The sequence below is a fragment of the Polyodon spathula genome, chromosome 22, assembly GCF_017654505.1.
Source record: "Polyodon spathula isolate WHYD16114869_AA chromosome 22, ASM1765450v1, whole genome shotgun sequence".
NCBI classification, from domain to species: Eukaryota; Metazoa; Chordata; class Actinopteri; order Acipenseriformes; family Polyodontidae; genus Polyodon; species Polyodon spathula.
Genome location: NC_054555.1, coordinates 4,404,152 through 4,420,879, shown reverse-complemented (window position 1 = coordinate 4,420,879; position 16,728 = coordinate 4,404,152). Strand labels below are relative to the sequence as shown.

The 16,728-nt window shown below is 39.4% G+C and overlaps 1 protein-coding gene across 1 annotated transcript; it reads right to left on the bottom strand.

Moving 5' to 3' along the window:
• Positions 1 to 1,781: 1,781 nt before the first annotated feature.
• Positions 1,782 to 15,888, bottom strand: LOC121297606 (leucine--tRNA ligase, cytoplasmic-like). Its single transcript, XM_041224043.1, has 32 exons — positions 15,755 to 15,888; positions 15,184 to 15,296; positions 14,747 to 14,834; positions 14,338 to 14,418; positions 14,080 to 14,220; positions 13,653 to 13,814; positions 13,450 to 13,562; positions 13,184 to 13,247; positions 12,923 to 12,990; positions 12,465 to 12,690; positions 12,249 to 12,336; positions 12,007 to 12,083; positions 11,667 to 11,720; positions 11,248 to 11,388; positions 10,920 to 10,997; positions 10,520 to 10,605; positions 10,268 to 10,333; positions 10,007 to 10,089; positions 8,374 to 8,512; positions 8,017 to 8,229; positions 7,525 to 7,582; positions 7,341 to 7,404; positions 6,631 to 6,814; positions 6,430 to 6,520; positions 5,895 to 6,035; positions 5,508 to 5,648; positions 5,003 to 5,113; positions 4,248 to 4,358; positions 4,042 to 4,146; positions 3,550 to 3,645; positions 2,974 to 3,106; positions 1,782 to 2,638 (listed from the first exon to the last, which is right to left on the bottom strand). Exons 1-32 carry the CDS (start codon positions 15,758 to 15,760, stop codon positions 2,433 to 2,435), a joined length of 3,528 nt encoding a protein of 1,175 aa, XP_041079977.1. The 5' UTR covers positions 15,761 to 15,888; the 3' UTR covers positions 1,782 to 2,432.
• Between the last annotated feature and the right edge of the window lie 840 nt (positions 15,889 to 16,728).

Sequence of the window (16,728 nt, the reverse complement as noted above, 5' to 3'; positions counted from 1 at the left end):
ACCATGCTTTAGACAGCCAGCCCAACAAATCTGAAGTATAAAGACAATATACCCCTCAATATGACTGGGATTCTGTCTGATGAAAATGAATGTTCTGTAATTAAATGAAACACTATTATTATTATGATTATTATTATTATTCAGGTTAGCTGATGAACAAAGTGTGTTAGTGTCTCTAGTATGCTTTGAAATGAACTTCCCTCTGGGCACAAAGCAGGAAAGAATATGAAATCGTACCCGTATTTTGTATTTTTCTCGAATGCCAACACGCAGTGCAAACGTAGATCCGGGAAGCAGCGGCAAACACAAGCACTCCCCATACTGATGAGAAAGGTTCAGTTCTAAACAGGCAGGACACATGGTACCAACAAGACCTACAAAGACCAAATTTAAAATCATGCCTTGACATTGTACAGTGATGGCTGTGATGGCAGTAATCTCACATTTCTTTGTTTGAGGCCTGCATGTAACTGCTGACTGCTTTTGTAAGTCTGCATCTTGGAAATGTATCAATGATTTGCAATCTACCCAGGATGTTCTTGAAACAAGGAGATTATTCTCAATGAGATGGTTGTCTGGTTAATTAAAATCTTAATAATAATAACACTAATGCCTGCTATTTGTTTACAGTATACTGTATACAGTATTTAAGCGTTTGGTACAAAGCACAAAAACAAGTGTTAATTTCAGTGCCACAGTATTCACTGACTGTACTAGCAAACACATGGGGCTATTCTAAAAATGCAGAGATGTTTACTAAGACAGCCTCAGTTCACACCAACACAATTCAGAAGAGTTGAAAGGAAACCTGACCATATATTTTACTAACAGAAGGTAGACACAGTCTATACTATATGAAAAACAGAGACCAGAGTAAAAACTCACAGACAGTCTTGTCACTGCAGAAGTCAAAGAGGCCTGTACTCCAATCTCCCCCAGTCTGAGTGACGGTGGTCACAGTTGTCGTGGTGACACCAAGACCGGGCTGCGTGACTACAGGTAGTTCTGTCATGTCTTGTTAACAATTAAAAACCTATTCAGTTTAATAAATAAATAAATACATACATACATACAATTCACACAATAGTTATTATTAACCGTAACATATATATATATTTCGCAAAGGCATTTCACTTTGAAATGCTTTAGTCAATTATGATGTAACCAAGTTGAAAATCGCAAACCTCATTTTTACAATAGAAGACTAACTTACTTTGTTACAACTCCACAGAGGTACAGCAAGTAAGACCACCTAAAAGTCTCAGCGTAGAACAGAAAACGCACAGAAGCCTTAGAAGAAATATATTGAGTGTCCCCTGGGTAGAACAGATAGCAGATTCCAAGTCGAGCTGTTCCTATATCTGGCAGCAGCAGATAACACGTTCACTTTCTAAAGCATGTCCCAGGATCAATTCAGATCAAAAGGCCTCTTCTGCAATTTACATTAGCTTACCTTCATTAGTTGGCCCCAAATAGCTGGTTATTATTGGAAATTTGGAACATGCAACACATATAAATACAGTATTATCATGTCAAAACACCTTTACTTGCTGGTTATTTTGTATAAACATAAAAAGTATTATATTTACAGGCGCCAGGTATCAGCTCACTTGTTTTATTACTCTGATGTGTGCAACAGCTTCTGCTGTTCCGAGTCGCTGAAAACGCACATACACTACTTACACTTGCTGCCTACTGATTGAAATGTATCTCCTTTTACGGCACTAACAACGCCCGCCAGGAAAAAAAACAAAAAATAAAAATTTGACAAAACAAGCCAATGCTTTAAAACTTTTTTATTACTATTATTATTATGTTAACTACAATCCAAATGGTACAGTTAATTAGCACAGTGTGAAGAAATGCCATCTGCAAACATAAACAATGCGTTACATTAGAGTTAAGATAGAAAATAGCCAGGGATTGTATTGTATCACTTTTTTATAGAACAGAGTAAGCCCTTTTACATGTTTTCATTTTGATATTTTTTAAACAAGGATGTATGTAGTCATCGTAATATTTTGTGTACAGTGGGAACACATATTATACTAGCGTGAGGAACAAGATGTATGACCATATTTTCAGAATCCAAGGACATGTAAACTTGATGTTTGCCATTAATAAAAAGCCACAGCACTTATCTGTCTGTGTTCAGAACATTGAAAACAACAAGATAATGGGGAGCACAAATTAGGTGTGGATTTTCCATAGAAATGACTCACACTATGGCTTTTTAAGAATAAAAAATAAAAACCTCCAGGTTTCTTCCAAAACGTGAAGATTAAGACCTTTGTAGACTACCTTTCCCTCAAGATTCTGTCCTTCTGATCTGCAGATTCCTATTGCACTTACCTCTACCATCCATAATCCTAACCATTCACCACCCCCTTTCTCACTGTCACCTGGCCCAAACTGTACACCATTTACCATGATTACTGAACCAGGTAAACCAGAGTATCTCCAATGTCCACCTTTAGACCATTATCAGCAATGTGAACCTTCTTGGCATTAAGATCTATGTGGAAGGTGGATTTCTCAGAGATGGCCGCCTTTCCTTGCTCTTCTTTCCCAAGTATTGGCACTCTGCGGGGTCCAAGCACTGGGTCCTCATATCGCATCAGCTTCACTCTCTGCAAGTCTGCAACATTGAAAAAGAAAACCGCTGTCATATTGTACTGCAGATCTATCAATCTAGAAATGCAGGGGAGAGAGTGTGCACTCAAAGGGAGGGGAATGGCTTTTCTGATGGAAAGGGTTTTAAACTTGAAGTGAAAAGGATATGTGAAAAAAAAATGTTATGTTTGGTATGTGTGGCAGTGAAGCAGTTGGTTTATACAGGAGCTTTAATGAAATAATTATACAGTCTACACGGCAGGTGAAACCAATGAAATGTTCATAAAAGGTTAGGGAAAACAAATAGATTAACTTATTTGCTACATAACATACAGTACATTACTGTGACTGCACCCCTACCTTTAATAGCTCTTTCCACTTTCATCAGCCGTCTGATAATGCTATCCTTGGTATCACCCTCCCGGATGTCAATCTTGGTGGAGAAATACCCACTGGCAGGCTGGGGATTCACCAAGAACACAGAAACACCAGGCTGTCGGACACAAGAGTGTTTAGGTCACCAACAATGTGTTTTTCTTCTTTTTTTTTCAATTTCTTCACGAGAACAAATTTTGAAGAAAATCTCATTTAAATGTTTTGAACACATTTCAATTAAAATGTACTTTCTCTAGCATGGCATGGCGTGGTGTTAACATTTACAGCAACTTACACCCACCAACATAGTACCAAGCCTACATACAGAAATCAGGCTTCAATATTTTTTCCATGAGACGCTACTGAAATAACGCCACAGGATTAGGATTGTAACACATAAAACGATTCAGTTTTTAACCACAGCTTGCATTTGAAATAAGACAAAATTCATCACAACACAAACATAATCCTGACACTGTGTTCTTTTTAGTATATAGCAATTAAAAACAGCAATTGATAATACATGAAAAACTCCTGATCTACACAGACTGCTGCCCTTACCTCAGATCTGAAGACAGAGTATGGTTTTCCAGGACAGCACTCCTCCTTCACTTTATCATCTGCCTCGGATGCAAAAATCACATCTATCTGGTCCAACTGCAAGAACAAGTCACACTTGTTTGCAATGTAATGCAGTATTTGATGTTTGCAATTAACATATAATATATTCCTAGGTTTCTTTTAAAAATGTGGTTAATAATAATTTGTGCTGCACAAACAGATTATTCGGATTGGCTTCTCCCCATAAATCAGGTGCTGGCAATCTCTGGATCTGTGTAGAATTCTGTTCCACAGCAAGCAGCAGAATTCCAAGCAGCTGCTGCTTTAATGCTTTCACTTTCACTGATAAAATCAGACCAAATCAGCACCAATGACAGTCCCCTGATTGTGAGCACCTGATTTCTGTGGAGACCTCGATCCAAGTAAATCGGTTTCTGCAGCTCTAATAACAACCACCACCATAATAACAACAATACAGTAACATGTACATACGTCGAGTGAGTTTGTCAGATAAACTATGTTCTCCAACAAGACGGCACGTTCATCAAACTCCAGTTCAAGGTCTAAGACCCGAGCTCCATTCTTCTCCAGGTTTTCCTATACAAAAAACAAACAAAAAAACAAAAAAACAAACCCGGCCTTAGTTTTTGCATTGTTTATTTTATTTACAATAATCTTTGAAAAGCACAGAACTTCACCTTAATCATTGCTACAAAAGGCATCAACCTCTTCATGTACTTCTTCAGCTCGGGCAAAGCACTGAGTTCGCTGGCAATCACCTTATTCTCTGGAAGCTGGCCGTTGTTTGCCTAAAAGGTTAAAAATAAATAAATAAATCAGTTAAAAACACTACTGTCACAGATGGCTTGCGGTGGTGACGTCAGACCCTGGAAAAAACACACACAGCACTGCGAGTGAAATGGTGAAGGCTCTTGTTTGCTGCTGTTTATAGAAACAAAATAAGAGTCCTCTCGCACGAGAAGCATTTGTTATTTTTCTCTTAATTTAGAATTACTTTCTCCTTCTCCACACCTGTTCTCCACTCTCGAACACACAACCCAGTAAGTGAAACGTGCATCTATATATACACGGTTGTGCCGGGATACAATTACTAATTAATCGTTCACTTGAATCCCAGCACGTGAACTAATTTGTGCAATCCCCGTGTTCACATACTGTTACCTACTTTATCTGCATGTGAAGTGAAGTGCAATCCCTGTGCCTAAATACAGCTATATATTTTAAATCACTCGTGACCCACTTATATCCCATGCACCAATACCTATACACCAACATTAACCCACCACACGCAACATATAACACACATGGGCGGGGCACACTGCCAGTTACTTATACAACAATTTTCCCTTAGCTACAGTAATTAAAGGACAAACAAAGTTTAAAGCAATGGATAAAAACTCTTGAAATGAATGGAGGTGTGAAGAGTACTTGCCTTGTAGTGTTTTCGCAGCAGGGTCAGGGTGGTGTGCTGCCAAGGTGGGTAGTTCTTGGCCACATATGTGGTGCAGTGGGATGGTTTCTGAGGTGGTTTATTATCTCCTTTCTGTTTAGTTCACATAACAAAAATGACTTAATTTCACCAAAGCCAAGACAAACAATCCTACATTTTTCTTTGTGGTTTCACAATTGTGATTTCGCAATCACCTTATACTATAGGCGTAGCCACCTTGAATACAAGTGTAAATGAAATGCACCTTTAGATTTTGTCATCTTTAAAATATACAGGAGACATACATCAGATACACTTATTATCCTTAAAAGTAAGATTGTCTGCTGTAATGTAACTGTACTCTGTTTGACTGCTGATTTGTAAAAAGGACAAGATACCCATTCCTGAAAAATTGTAAAACCAGGCTGAAAAGGGTTTAAGCAAGAGTACGATCCAATACGATTTCACATACAGTTGCAAAAGACAGACACTGTTTGCCCTTCGTTACCTTTCCCTTGGCAGGAGCCATGTACCCTTTTAAGCGCAGCCGCAGATCATGGGCAGTTTCCATTAGATACTGAGAGGACCGGATCAGGATCTCATCAACTGGGCCAGAAACAGGCCAGGAGGCTTTCATTAGAGAGCCCGTCTGGAAGGAAGACCAAGTGATATGTTGAGCTGAAACAGAAGCACACCGCTGGGGCACTTCACTATGGTGCTCGTTCCAGAACGATTTGTCAAGGTGATGGTTTTCAAGGACTGCAAAATAAAGCTGTCATACAAGGAACCATCTGTATTTAAAACCAAACACAGATGTACATAGAAAACCGCTGTTAATAATACGTGGTAAGTTAATGCAAGTAACATATACAGTGCCGTGCCCTATTACTCTTACCTTTCCAAGCAGAGACCAAGTGTATTCACACAGGTGAGGGCAGATAGGTGCCAGCAGCAGAGTTTGGTTTTCAATAAACTGGAACACTAATTCCTTATGCATTCCTTCAATAGCAAGTTCACGGTACTTGTCCTTGGCTGCCTACAACAAAAGACACTTTACTATGTGGCAATTAATTACAACATGCAAGCATACATTTGAGTGCCATCACAACGGTAACAGTAGTTTAAAATATACAAATCATTTCACAGTTTCAAAAGGGTTACTGTATATACCCCAAGACTGTTTTGATTATGCTAATACAACTGTGTGTAAAAAGTGCATATACATGCATGCACATACTGACATTATTTTCTAGATCAACTCAATGACGTTTACAGGATCCTGCTTAAAATGCTCTTTTGTCAGGATAGCTGGCAATTTAATACATTAGTGTTTGTATACATGTATAATTATCCTGTATAATACTGTACAATTAAAATACATTGGTAAATAAATACAAAATTGCATTGAATCAATTCAAGAAACAAAATACCTGAAATTCAAAGAATCCAGCTTTCAGAGCTTCCTTAAACATCATCTTCTCATAATGCTGATCCGTTTTGATAATGCCTGCATTCATTTCACTGCACAAAGCAAAGTGAAATGGCAATGAAAACAGTAACTCATCTCCACATGAGACCTACAAGAGAGCCCTGTATTCAAATTAGTAACAGCACTCTGCAGGCTTTACTACCTGGCAAAGACTCTGTCATTGAAGGTGTTGGCTGGACCGCTCCTCAGGCTGTCCTGATTGGCGATCATCTCCTTCACCCACTCCACCCAGGTGTAGAGGCGGAGAATGCCAGCGTCGGCCATGGCTTCAACAAAGTTAGCATCCTCCACAGTGTCGCCAGCATCGGCAAGAGCCAGCCGCATACCTGGATGAAACAAGGAACAGCTGGCACTTAACCCTCACTTGCTGAGGCCATGTAAAGTCCGAATGAACCATCTAAGGGTATGTTTGACATTTTTCTTTGTCACAGTTAACGTGTTAAATATTTCAGATTCATAAATCGTTACTGTTTATAGGAGTGCCACTGTTTGATGGAGAAAGCCTATTATATGCTGATGCTTTTTATTAGCTGTGTTTCTTCATCCAAAATACCTTCAGTATTTAATTAAATGTAAAAGGTATGTATTAAGGAGCCCCCAATGTTTGAGAAATAGAAGACAGTTAAAAAACTCACCACTGATAAACCAAACTCATTGTGAACTAAAACTAGCAAGCGGCACTAACTAAAATGCTCGTCATCACAAAGTGCCTTCAGACAGTGATAATTAACCTCAGCAGAAATGTGTTCTGAATGTTACATTTACAAGTTACATTCATGTGTTTCGATAGCAAGGAACTTACATTTCCTAAAATCTCAGAGAGAACTCCAGCGAGACAGGAGCATAACTTACCATCAGCAGAAAACTTGTTGACAGCCTCACTCAAGGTGAGAAAGTTACCAGTAGATTTTGACATCTGGTAAAGACAAAGAGAAAAAATCAATAATCCGTAGGGGGTTTCTTTTTGGCCTTTCTGAACAGTAACAGATTTCAAAGGCTCCTACATAATGAATGGCTAAGAAAAGCAACAGTATACCTTTTCTGAGTTCAGTAAAAGATGTCCATTGGCTCTTACTGCTACAGGCCACTTTCCACTGCAGGTGAAAGGTGAAACACAACAGTTAATGTGCATCAACATTTGTATCTGTAAAGGTTTATTTAACTTGAGTAATTTAAAATAATAATGAAAAAGACCTCCACAGTCACCTACAATGTACTATATACAGTATTATTATTAAGTTGTCATTTAGTAAACCAGGGGGTAAACTATGCATCACAACTGCAATAGGACTCACTTACAATAGGACTTCAGTCTCATCCGAAGGAAGGAGCTCAAGGAGGTGTGAAGTAGTTTAAGATAATGCTCCTGACTACTTTTTAGCCCAACGAGTTTCACAAATATACTAATATACCAATATACTAGTGAAATCTCCACTTCGTAATATTGCCCATCTCCATCACACCTGGTAATATACCAGTTAACATGCAGGAGTGTATGTGTGTGCCCATTGTCAGCACTGTTACCAACCTGTCCTCTGGCCACATAGCAACATGATTGTAGAGATAGTAGGAGAGGTGGTTGGGTACAAGATCTTTGCCAGAGACTCTAACATCCACAGGATACCAGTACTCAAACTCCTGCCTCAGCTTCTGCAGGCTCTGTTTAGGGATTGCGCTTGTGGGCATGGGGAAATTCTTAAAGAAAATGTAATTCCACACTTCTTTAGTCATCTGCTCTGGTCTGTTTCAAAGAAGAAAAAAAAAAACACACACACCCACATATATATTGATGTACATAAAGCTCGTTTGAATTTTCTTATATCCAAAGTGAAAATTCTCCAATGCCTCAAGATTCTTTTAGTTTAAGTTTTTAAATAAATCGTACTTGATTCCTAGTGGAGATGGTGCTTGCCCATTAAGAACGCCGCCTTGGAGAAGATGAGCCACTGTGTAATAGGCCATATAAATCGTGGAGTCGGAGAGAGACTCGATCAACCACTGTTCATCCCACGGCAATCGAGTACCTGCAATGGGAAGAATCTACATTTATCTTGCTTGCTATGCGTAGGGAAAAATAGAATGTCAAAGCTGACCTTTAAATACCGGGAAATGCCTTGCAACTGATGTTTTTGTTCATTTCTCAAACAGACCTACACCCCATTCACACTCGCAGTTTAGGCCCGGCCCAGGGAAATTTAGACCAGCTTTTTGATGTGGTCTAAAGTACCAATGCCGCCTCAGGGCCAGCCTATCTGCATGTGTGAACTAAACGCCCTTAACACGTCAGTGCGGTGACGTACCTCAAACCACTCCCCTGCTAGGTCAAGCGTAAGAGTTCAAAACAATGTTGGTTTTAAGGGGTAGCAGCGGGGACGATGCAGAAATGAACCCTTAGCGCTCCATTTATTCAGCGTTTGTCAGGCGCATCAGGTTTATTTCAACACGCGCTGTTTTCATTCCCCCCCCAACCCCCCCGAGTAAAGCAGGTTTAACATGCATTGAATCGCAAAATGACAGTCCTGCACCTCCAGCCAAGCCCCACCTTTGTTTGCTGTATTTTTCACATACCTCTTTATAGACGTTGATACTTTCCAGATCACTCGTTTTATCACCAAACTCCTCAATAATACGATCCAAGTCATTATTTTATTACTATAACATCTCAAAAAGCTCTGCAAATGTCTGTGATATTCTTTGAGCGCTGGATACAGAAGCAGCTATCTCCTTTATGTCCGTGAAAACCTGCAAGTTTGTCCGAGAATTCTCGGAAATACTGAGCAGCAGGCCAGAAATAAACCCACCATGGATCTTGGACTTTATGGAACCTACAGCGATCTCCAGCCCGTTAAATAGCAACGGGGAATGCACTGAATACACTGACACTTTTGACGATGATGATGCTGGGTCAGTCATGAATGGTAAGTATTTCTTCATCGTACAGCTTTCATTAAAACAATAAAACTTGTGCGCTCTCACGCTCACATTTCAGATTGTAGCTAAGATTGTAAATCTCAATATTGATAAATAATGCATACGTCACTGCATATTCAGTCAGCATTAATATAATAATCTGTATTATGACTAATGTAATGTACAGGTCCTTGTTTGCTGCATTTACACATGATCCAACACGATCACTTCTTTCCACAGTAACTGACTGCACTGTCAACACACGCCTTTATCGTATCTTATGCAATAAGTACAGTACCAACAGTGTTGCAAAAAATAAGATTGCCTTATTTACGTCTGCAAATTTCCCAGCTCAATCTCTTATGTTGACTTCCAGGAATGCTGTGTTTACGTCACCGTTTACATTCCTGACAAGCACTTCACTACAATTTAGGCTTCCTTTTCAGCCACATACGTGAACGCGCTTAGGCCCCATAAACCTCAACTGTGAACGGAAATTTTGAGGTGGCACAGAGACGGCCCAAGGCCGACTCAGTAAGTGTGAACGGGGTGCTACTATATACACACACACACACACACACACACACACACACACACACACACCTTACCCAAGCCATATGTCCTGGAGCAGGCATGTTCTTGCAGCCACGCCAATGTAGCTTCAAAATTCTTCCTCGTCTCATCACAGAATCTGGATTGAATGAAAATGATATACTGTATCAATGTCCTGTGAACTTGCAATCTGATTACTTATGAACATGGTACCTGAAAACATCACAGGGACAAAAAAAGGGAAGCCAAGGGAATTCTCTCCTTAGTTTTAATGTCGATTCAGAACTGAAAAACTACACTATTTGGGGGTCACTCACGTTTCTAGAGATTTCAGAGACTTTGATGCTGCTTCTTTCCAGTTCTTGTCACCATAATCCAAGTACCTGTCAACAAAGAAATAGGTTTAATAATCGATTACTGTGATCAATTTGATAGCAAATGTAATTTTGAATAATTTCCAACTGAAGTCATGCTGCGTTCTACACTCATTAGACCTACCAATAAGAGCAAATACCCTTCTCCTCTTCTCCAATTGACAGCCAAAGGCTTTGAGAAGCTGGAATGCTTACCACTGGTCACAGAGAGCCACCACACACTCGTCTGAGGATCTGGATGTCACCTGCTTTTCTGGCTCCATGTAGATTACAGCTTCGCCCTTCAAAGTTTAAGGATTTTGGTAATGTGTATGTATACCATGAAAGACTACACTACCACATTCAAATTATTTGTTCGACTACCTTAAGTATTTAATGAAAACCAGTAAGTGACTAATTTATAAACTGGGTATCTATTCTATAAAGTAAGAATAATAGTGAAACATATCAGATTTGTCAATGCAAAGAAAAATCGAAAATCCAAAAGGAAATCGCTGAAATGTCCCATTTAACTTCCAGTGATTCACACTTTATTTCACGGATAACCATTTGATTTGATACAAATCATATGGATCAAGCGAAACAACATATTTACATTATCAACCATCTTCTTTTGAATTGGTTTCTTGACATCTTGAACTTTCTGCCCCTTGTATCCGTCCACCAGCATTATCTGAAGGAAAAAAAACAATACAAAACAAATAATCTCCAATAAAATGGTAAGCAAATAAAAAAGAAGAGAAATATAAAAAACCATTGTAACTACATTTGGTTCCAGACTGAATCTGTTTCCATCCGGAGCATTTCAAATCTCAGGTATATGGAAACAAAGCAATAGTGGTATTTAATATAACCCACAACCCAAAATGTCTAAAGATAATCAGGAACGCCTACAAATATCCACATTCACTAGTTAAACTTACTCCTTCATAAAATCCCTTGAGGTAAACCATCTCCTTGGCTTCTGCCAGCTTCTCCCTGTCATTCTGGCTCTGAATCTTCAGCTCGTCGCACACTTGGGGTGCAGACAGATTCCCGTAGCCTGGGATTTCAATTATAGGCACCTGGATACATATTAACAAACCCAGGTTACCAATATGAAATCTGACGGCGTAGCACATCCATTCATGGGACCATCTCGATTTTAAACACTGTACTTACTATTGAAATAAAACAATTTATCATGGTGTATATTCCATGACAATTTTGCATACAAGACAAAGGACACATTTTAAAAAAGACACTTCTGGAACACCTCTTGTACTAAGCCTGTATGAAATACCATATTATCTAAATGGAAAGAATACAGTACTTACATTGAATCACACATAGTTAAACTTACTGGTTCAAAAGGCAGGACCATCTCATCTTTGATCCCATATTTCTCCCTCAATGCCTGCAAAGAAACCCCCATAAAGAACTTCAGAAAACCCTACTTGTATATTCTGTTGCACAAAGAACGAACACTTGCATTGTTTTCCTAAATGTTCATTTTCATAACAGCAGTTTAAGTAAACGTGAATATGTACAGCCCTTTCGGTCTGTTAGATTTGAAACCTAAAATATATATATTATATATATATATATATATATATCTATATATATTATATATATATATTATATTATACTTGGTAACCATTGGATCATTCTAGTAAGATGATGTACAGAACACCGTTGTTTACCGGTTTCTTTTTCAAATCTCGAAGTGCTGCAATATCATCAGGGGCATCAGAGGGAACACTAGTGACCACTCCCGTGCCTAGAAAACAATGGAGTCAGAACAAACCCACGGAACAAGCACAGTCACCATTATTTAACTGTAAATACAGTTCTGTGTCTGTTAGAGTTACGCAATGTTTCTGAAAAGTCTGCATGTTGTGTTTTCTGTCTGATAGACCCCAGCAAGACAAGCAACGTATACTACCTTTGTCTTCCTTAATTGTGAGCATTGGCAGAGCGTAGATGATCCTGTAGGATGTCAGAGGAGCACTTAGAGCACAACCAAGGATATCCTGAAAAGAAGTTTACAAAAAAATTGATACCATCACATATAACTAATTCTATCAAACAAAGCTGAAAATAGCCTTTGAAATCATTGGTTAGCTGACATGCAGCAAGATGTAACCAAAGAGTTTTCTACCTCTCCAAAAAGCTCCATCACAGAAGGTACCACCCCGTTCTCTTTGGTGAAACCTTGGTAGGACATGTTCCTGGCAGATCTCCGAGTGCTGATGAAAATATCCCCATTTGCCGTCTCAAAGGCAATGTACTTCATGTCAGGTCTGACCCAGCAGTTTGTTTGTCCAAACATGGTCTCCGGTCTAAGAGTAGCAGCTACCAAAAAAATGGCTCTGCCTTTAAGGCCGCTAATCAAAACATAAAAGAACTTAAGATTAAAACAACAATTCTGCGGGTCGCAAGTTAGATGAGTTTAGTGGTTTCAAGTGAGCCAGTAACACCCAATTATCATTCAACCACTGAAATACTAAACCAAAAAGTGCTTTTTGTTTAGCAGTGTCACCTTTGCTTTGAAAACCCAGCTCAGCTGAATATCACAGAACAAAGAAAAAACACTGACACATTAGTGTACATCAGTACCTTAGCTTTGAAGGAAACGGTTCAACCACCTTCATTTTAATTAAAGTATATTCCTGAGGACCAACTCCCTGTGAAGAGAAAGTAATTAACAGTTAATCTCAGGAGAAATATGCAGAACAAGCTGCTTGAGTTAGGAAAGATCTGGGTGTGTGGCTGGAAGTTCTTATTGATGTATCTTATCATAGCACTGAGCAAATGGGTGAAGCACAAGACAACTCAACCGTTTTTTTATAATTAGGTTCTTTACAGACTTCTGCTTACCTCTCCTGATTGTCTGTCATGGTCCATACAAGGCTGGCCATCCTTTGGTGAATAAATGGTATACCTGCAAAGATTAAATACAAGATTTCTCAAAGCACTTCATAAAAAAAATGGTTTACTATCGTCTATATATCCGTTTTATTATCAAACAAATGCTAATTTGGAATATTTCATAAACACAATAAAAACAGTGACATAAAATGGTATTGCTCTGACTTCACTTCCCATGGCATTTCCATGTCAATCGCATTAAGAGATATTTTTACCTCTTTCCAAACTTGATTTTCTTTCTTTCCTTAAGGGTCTCAAACTGCCACCTGACAAAGGAGTCATAAAATGGGTTGACATCAGTTGTAATAAACGAGCGCCGCCAATCCACCTGCAATGAAATCCCATGGATGATTAAAGGAGAAACAGAGAGTATGTGGTTCCTAAGTGGTTAACTCCTCATAGGTCAGTGGTTAATTACCTTGACTCCCATGCTCTTCATGTCTTGAACAGCCAGAGGAGGGAAGTAACCAAGCCAGTAGCCAGCCTCAGCAAACTGGACAATCTCCTCATCGGACAGGCCCAAGGACCTCATGATGTCCCACTGAAACTTTGCACCTCCAGACTTTGCAGCAGCTTTACTCTACAAACATCATAAAAACAGATCAGCAATGCCATGCATGACTCAGCAAAACAGGTACTTTTTAGGAAGATCATTTTCCATGTTTACTCTAAGCTCAAAGACCACTGCCAACTGCTAATCTTTTTTTTTTTCTTCTTTCAATGTGAAAGATTGATCCCCCCCCCCCCCCCCAACAGCAATCATTGTACATATTTATAAAACATAGTGCTGGGGCACATTTTAAATATGAACCTCTACTCAGGTGTCTTGGTGAGATATGCCATACCTTCTTGCCTTTTGCTTTGTCCTTGATAACTATTTCCTCTGCCTCTTTCTTTACTGGAGTCTCCGCCTCCTCCTCTTCATCCGGGAACTGGGGTGGGCAGCCATAAAGTTCCATCTCTCTCTTCAACTTGTCAGCACAGGCCTGAAGAATAATTGCAGGATGTAAATATTAACACAATACTTGCAACACCTAAATAACGTCTTTGGAAATTACAATAACAAAGCCATTTCAACCAGCAGGAGAAATTCAGCAACTCACTTTGATGGGCATCCCGGTACAATGCAATCCGAAGGGAAAGAGGCAATGCTTTCCTTTCAAGCGCTGGTATCCCACTGCAAACTACAGAAAGAGAAACGTCAGCGCTAAAACAAGACCAAACACATTTCAACTGTAGACGTGCCTTCAAGTCCTGCATATTTAATCAGAGAGGTGTATGCAGGTTGTGGAGGAAATTAGACTGACTGGGGTTCTGAGCCAAATATACTGCTCAGGTGGGTTTCAAGCACATTAAACTTCACATAAAAGTCATATGTCTTCAGTTTAAGGCTCTCCTGACTCTATAACACATGTACTTGCATTGACTGCTTCAGTATTTAGACCTAATGCATGACAGGGCTAAGCACGATGGTCAGTGAATTCTAAAACGCACCTTTTAATAACTACCTACCTCACACTTGGAAAGTGAGAACGTGTGCCCAAGATGCAAACGTCCATTCATGTACGGATAAGGAAATGTGACAAAGTACTTGTTCTTACTGTGAAGAGAGAGGAAGGATCAGGCATTTTAGATTTACTGATGAGAGGCATATGCTTTAAAAGGTCTCACTGAGCAGTGTGGGATATGTTTAGATGTTCAGCTCAGGGTTGGGGACCAGATCTTAAGACAGGAACATATTGTTCACATGGCTATCATTAGAGTAAGCCCAGCACTGAAGAATGTTTTATTAATATTTGACAGGGGAACCTTGCAGACATGGGATGCCTATAACAAATGCTTTACCCACTTTTCACAATTGTGCACGACTATGTAGTTTGAAAATGTCAGCCTCCACAGACAGCCACTTAGATACACATCGCTAGTCATTAAACTTTTCAATAACAAACCTTTCCCCTTCGCTGTCTGCATCAGCTTCAAACACTTTCTCCTCATCCCATTTCTGCTGGATTTCTTTCTCAATATTTTTTATGAAGTCGACTTTTGCTGTTCCTTTGCGCTCCTAAAGCGGCAAAAAAAAAGGACCAACTTTACAATTAGAAACAAATATGCATAATATCTTTAGAAGGTAGAATATTAAAGTTTGAAATATGAGTTTTGCATTTATGCATGCTCGTGTTGGGGCCGAAGTGAAAAATAAATGTTCTGTCTGTAATGTATTACGTTTACTTCTGACATCAGCACGGTGCAAATTGAAAGCAGACGTCAATGTACACCACGCCACATATCCGAGTAATCTTAAGATTTATCTCACGATGTATGGCACCTTGACTCAATCTTACTTTTCCATTTGTGCAAGTCAATAGGCTGCCAGCAATGGTCGCACAGTGTCAGCAGAACAGACCTACAGAACAGCCGGGCATCGCTTGCGAGTTGCATACGGGCATGCGGTGTTGTCTAAAACTTGTAATTATTTAAATAAACTACAATTAATAAGATCCAAGTATGACATAAACTCACCGCCATGTTAAACAGGTTTCCAGTTAACGTTTGTTTTCAAAGTTCTGAAATATAACTATAAACGTCAGAAATTGCACGATACGAGCACAACCTGCTTCAGACGTCCCTTCCCGGTGACGACACGGTTCGGAGGAGGCGTGAGACCCTCATGTACTGCATACTGGGAGTTGTAGTTTATACCCCGACCCTGTACGGCTGCAAGCATCAAATGGTGCACAGGAAGTCACCAAAAGTCTTACAGAATGGCAAACATTTGTTCTTAATGATTTGCATTTACAGTGACTTGTAGACGGTATTGCTTTTGTGACCTACGACGAAGGCTCAGGGAGGAAAAGAAACTGCAAAACCCAGAGTGCAAAGGGACATTAAACTTAAAGCGGTCAAATGTGACATGCATGACATGTCGTGGCAAAGCCTAAGTTACATCAGCCAAATTAACTCTGCTTCGCCATCAAATGAAAACGAACATCAAACCATGCCAGAAACGTTAGACACTTTTAAAACCAGAAAGGATCATATATAAAAGACATTGAAAACGATTGCGGGGGATGGTGGCATGAATAGAGCTCTTGCACCAACCCCGCCTCCAAATTCCATAAATATTTCACCTAACTCCTCACCCCAATCCATAAACCTAAGCAAACCTCTTTGCCTACTAATATAAGACATCCATTGTGTAGTTTTTAAGAAATTCACATCGTCAGTGACAGCCTCCATGGCGGGGATTACAGTACACCACTCTTAAACCAGCCAGTTGTAATAATATTTTCAGGAAGCTGCCTGCAATCAGCGGGACAGCACAGTCCAGACTGAGATAAACTTTTGACAGTTGTGTAACATCAAATTTAAGAGAAGACGTTTACAAATTAGGATTTGTGTCAATCCTGTTCAAAAGAAAGTTCACGTGTTTAATATGCAAGCCTTTAGTAATAGTGTTGGGGTCTGTGAAACCAGAAGTTAGATAATATTTATTT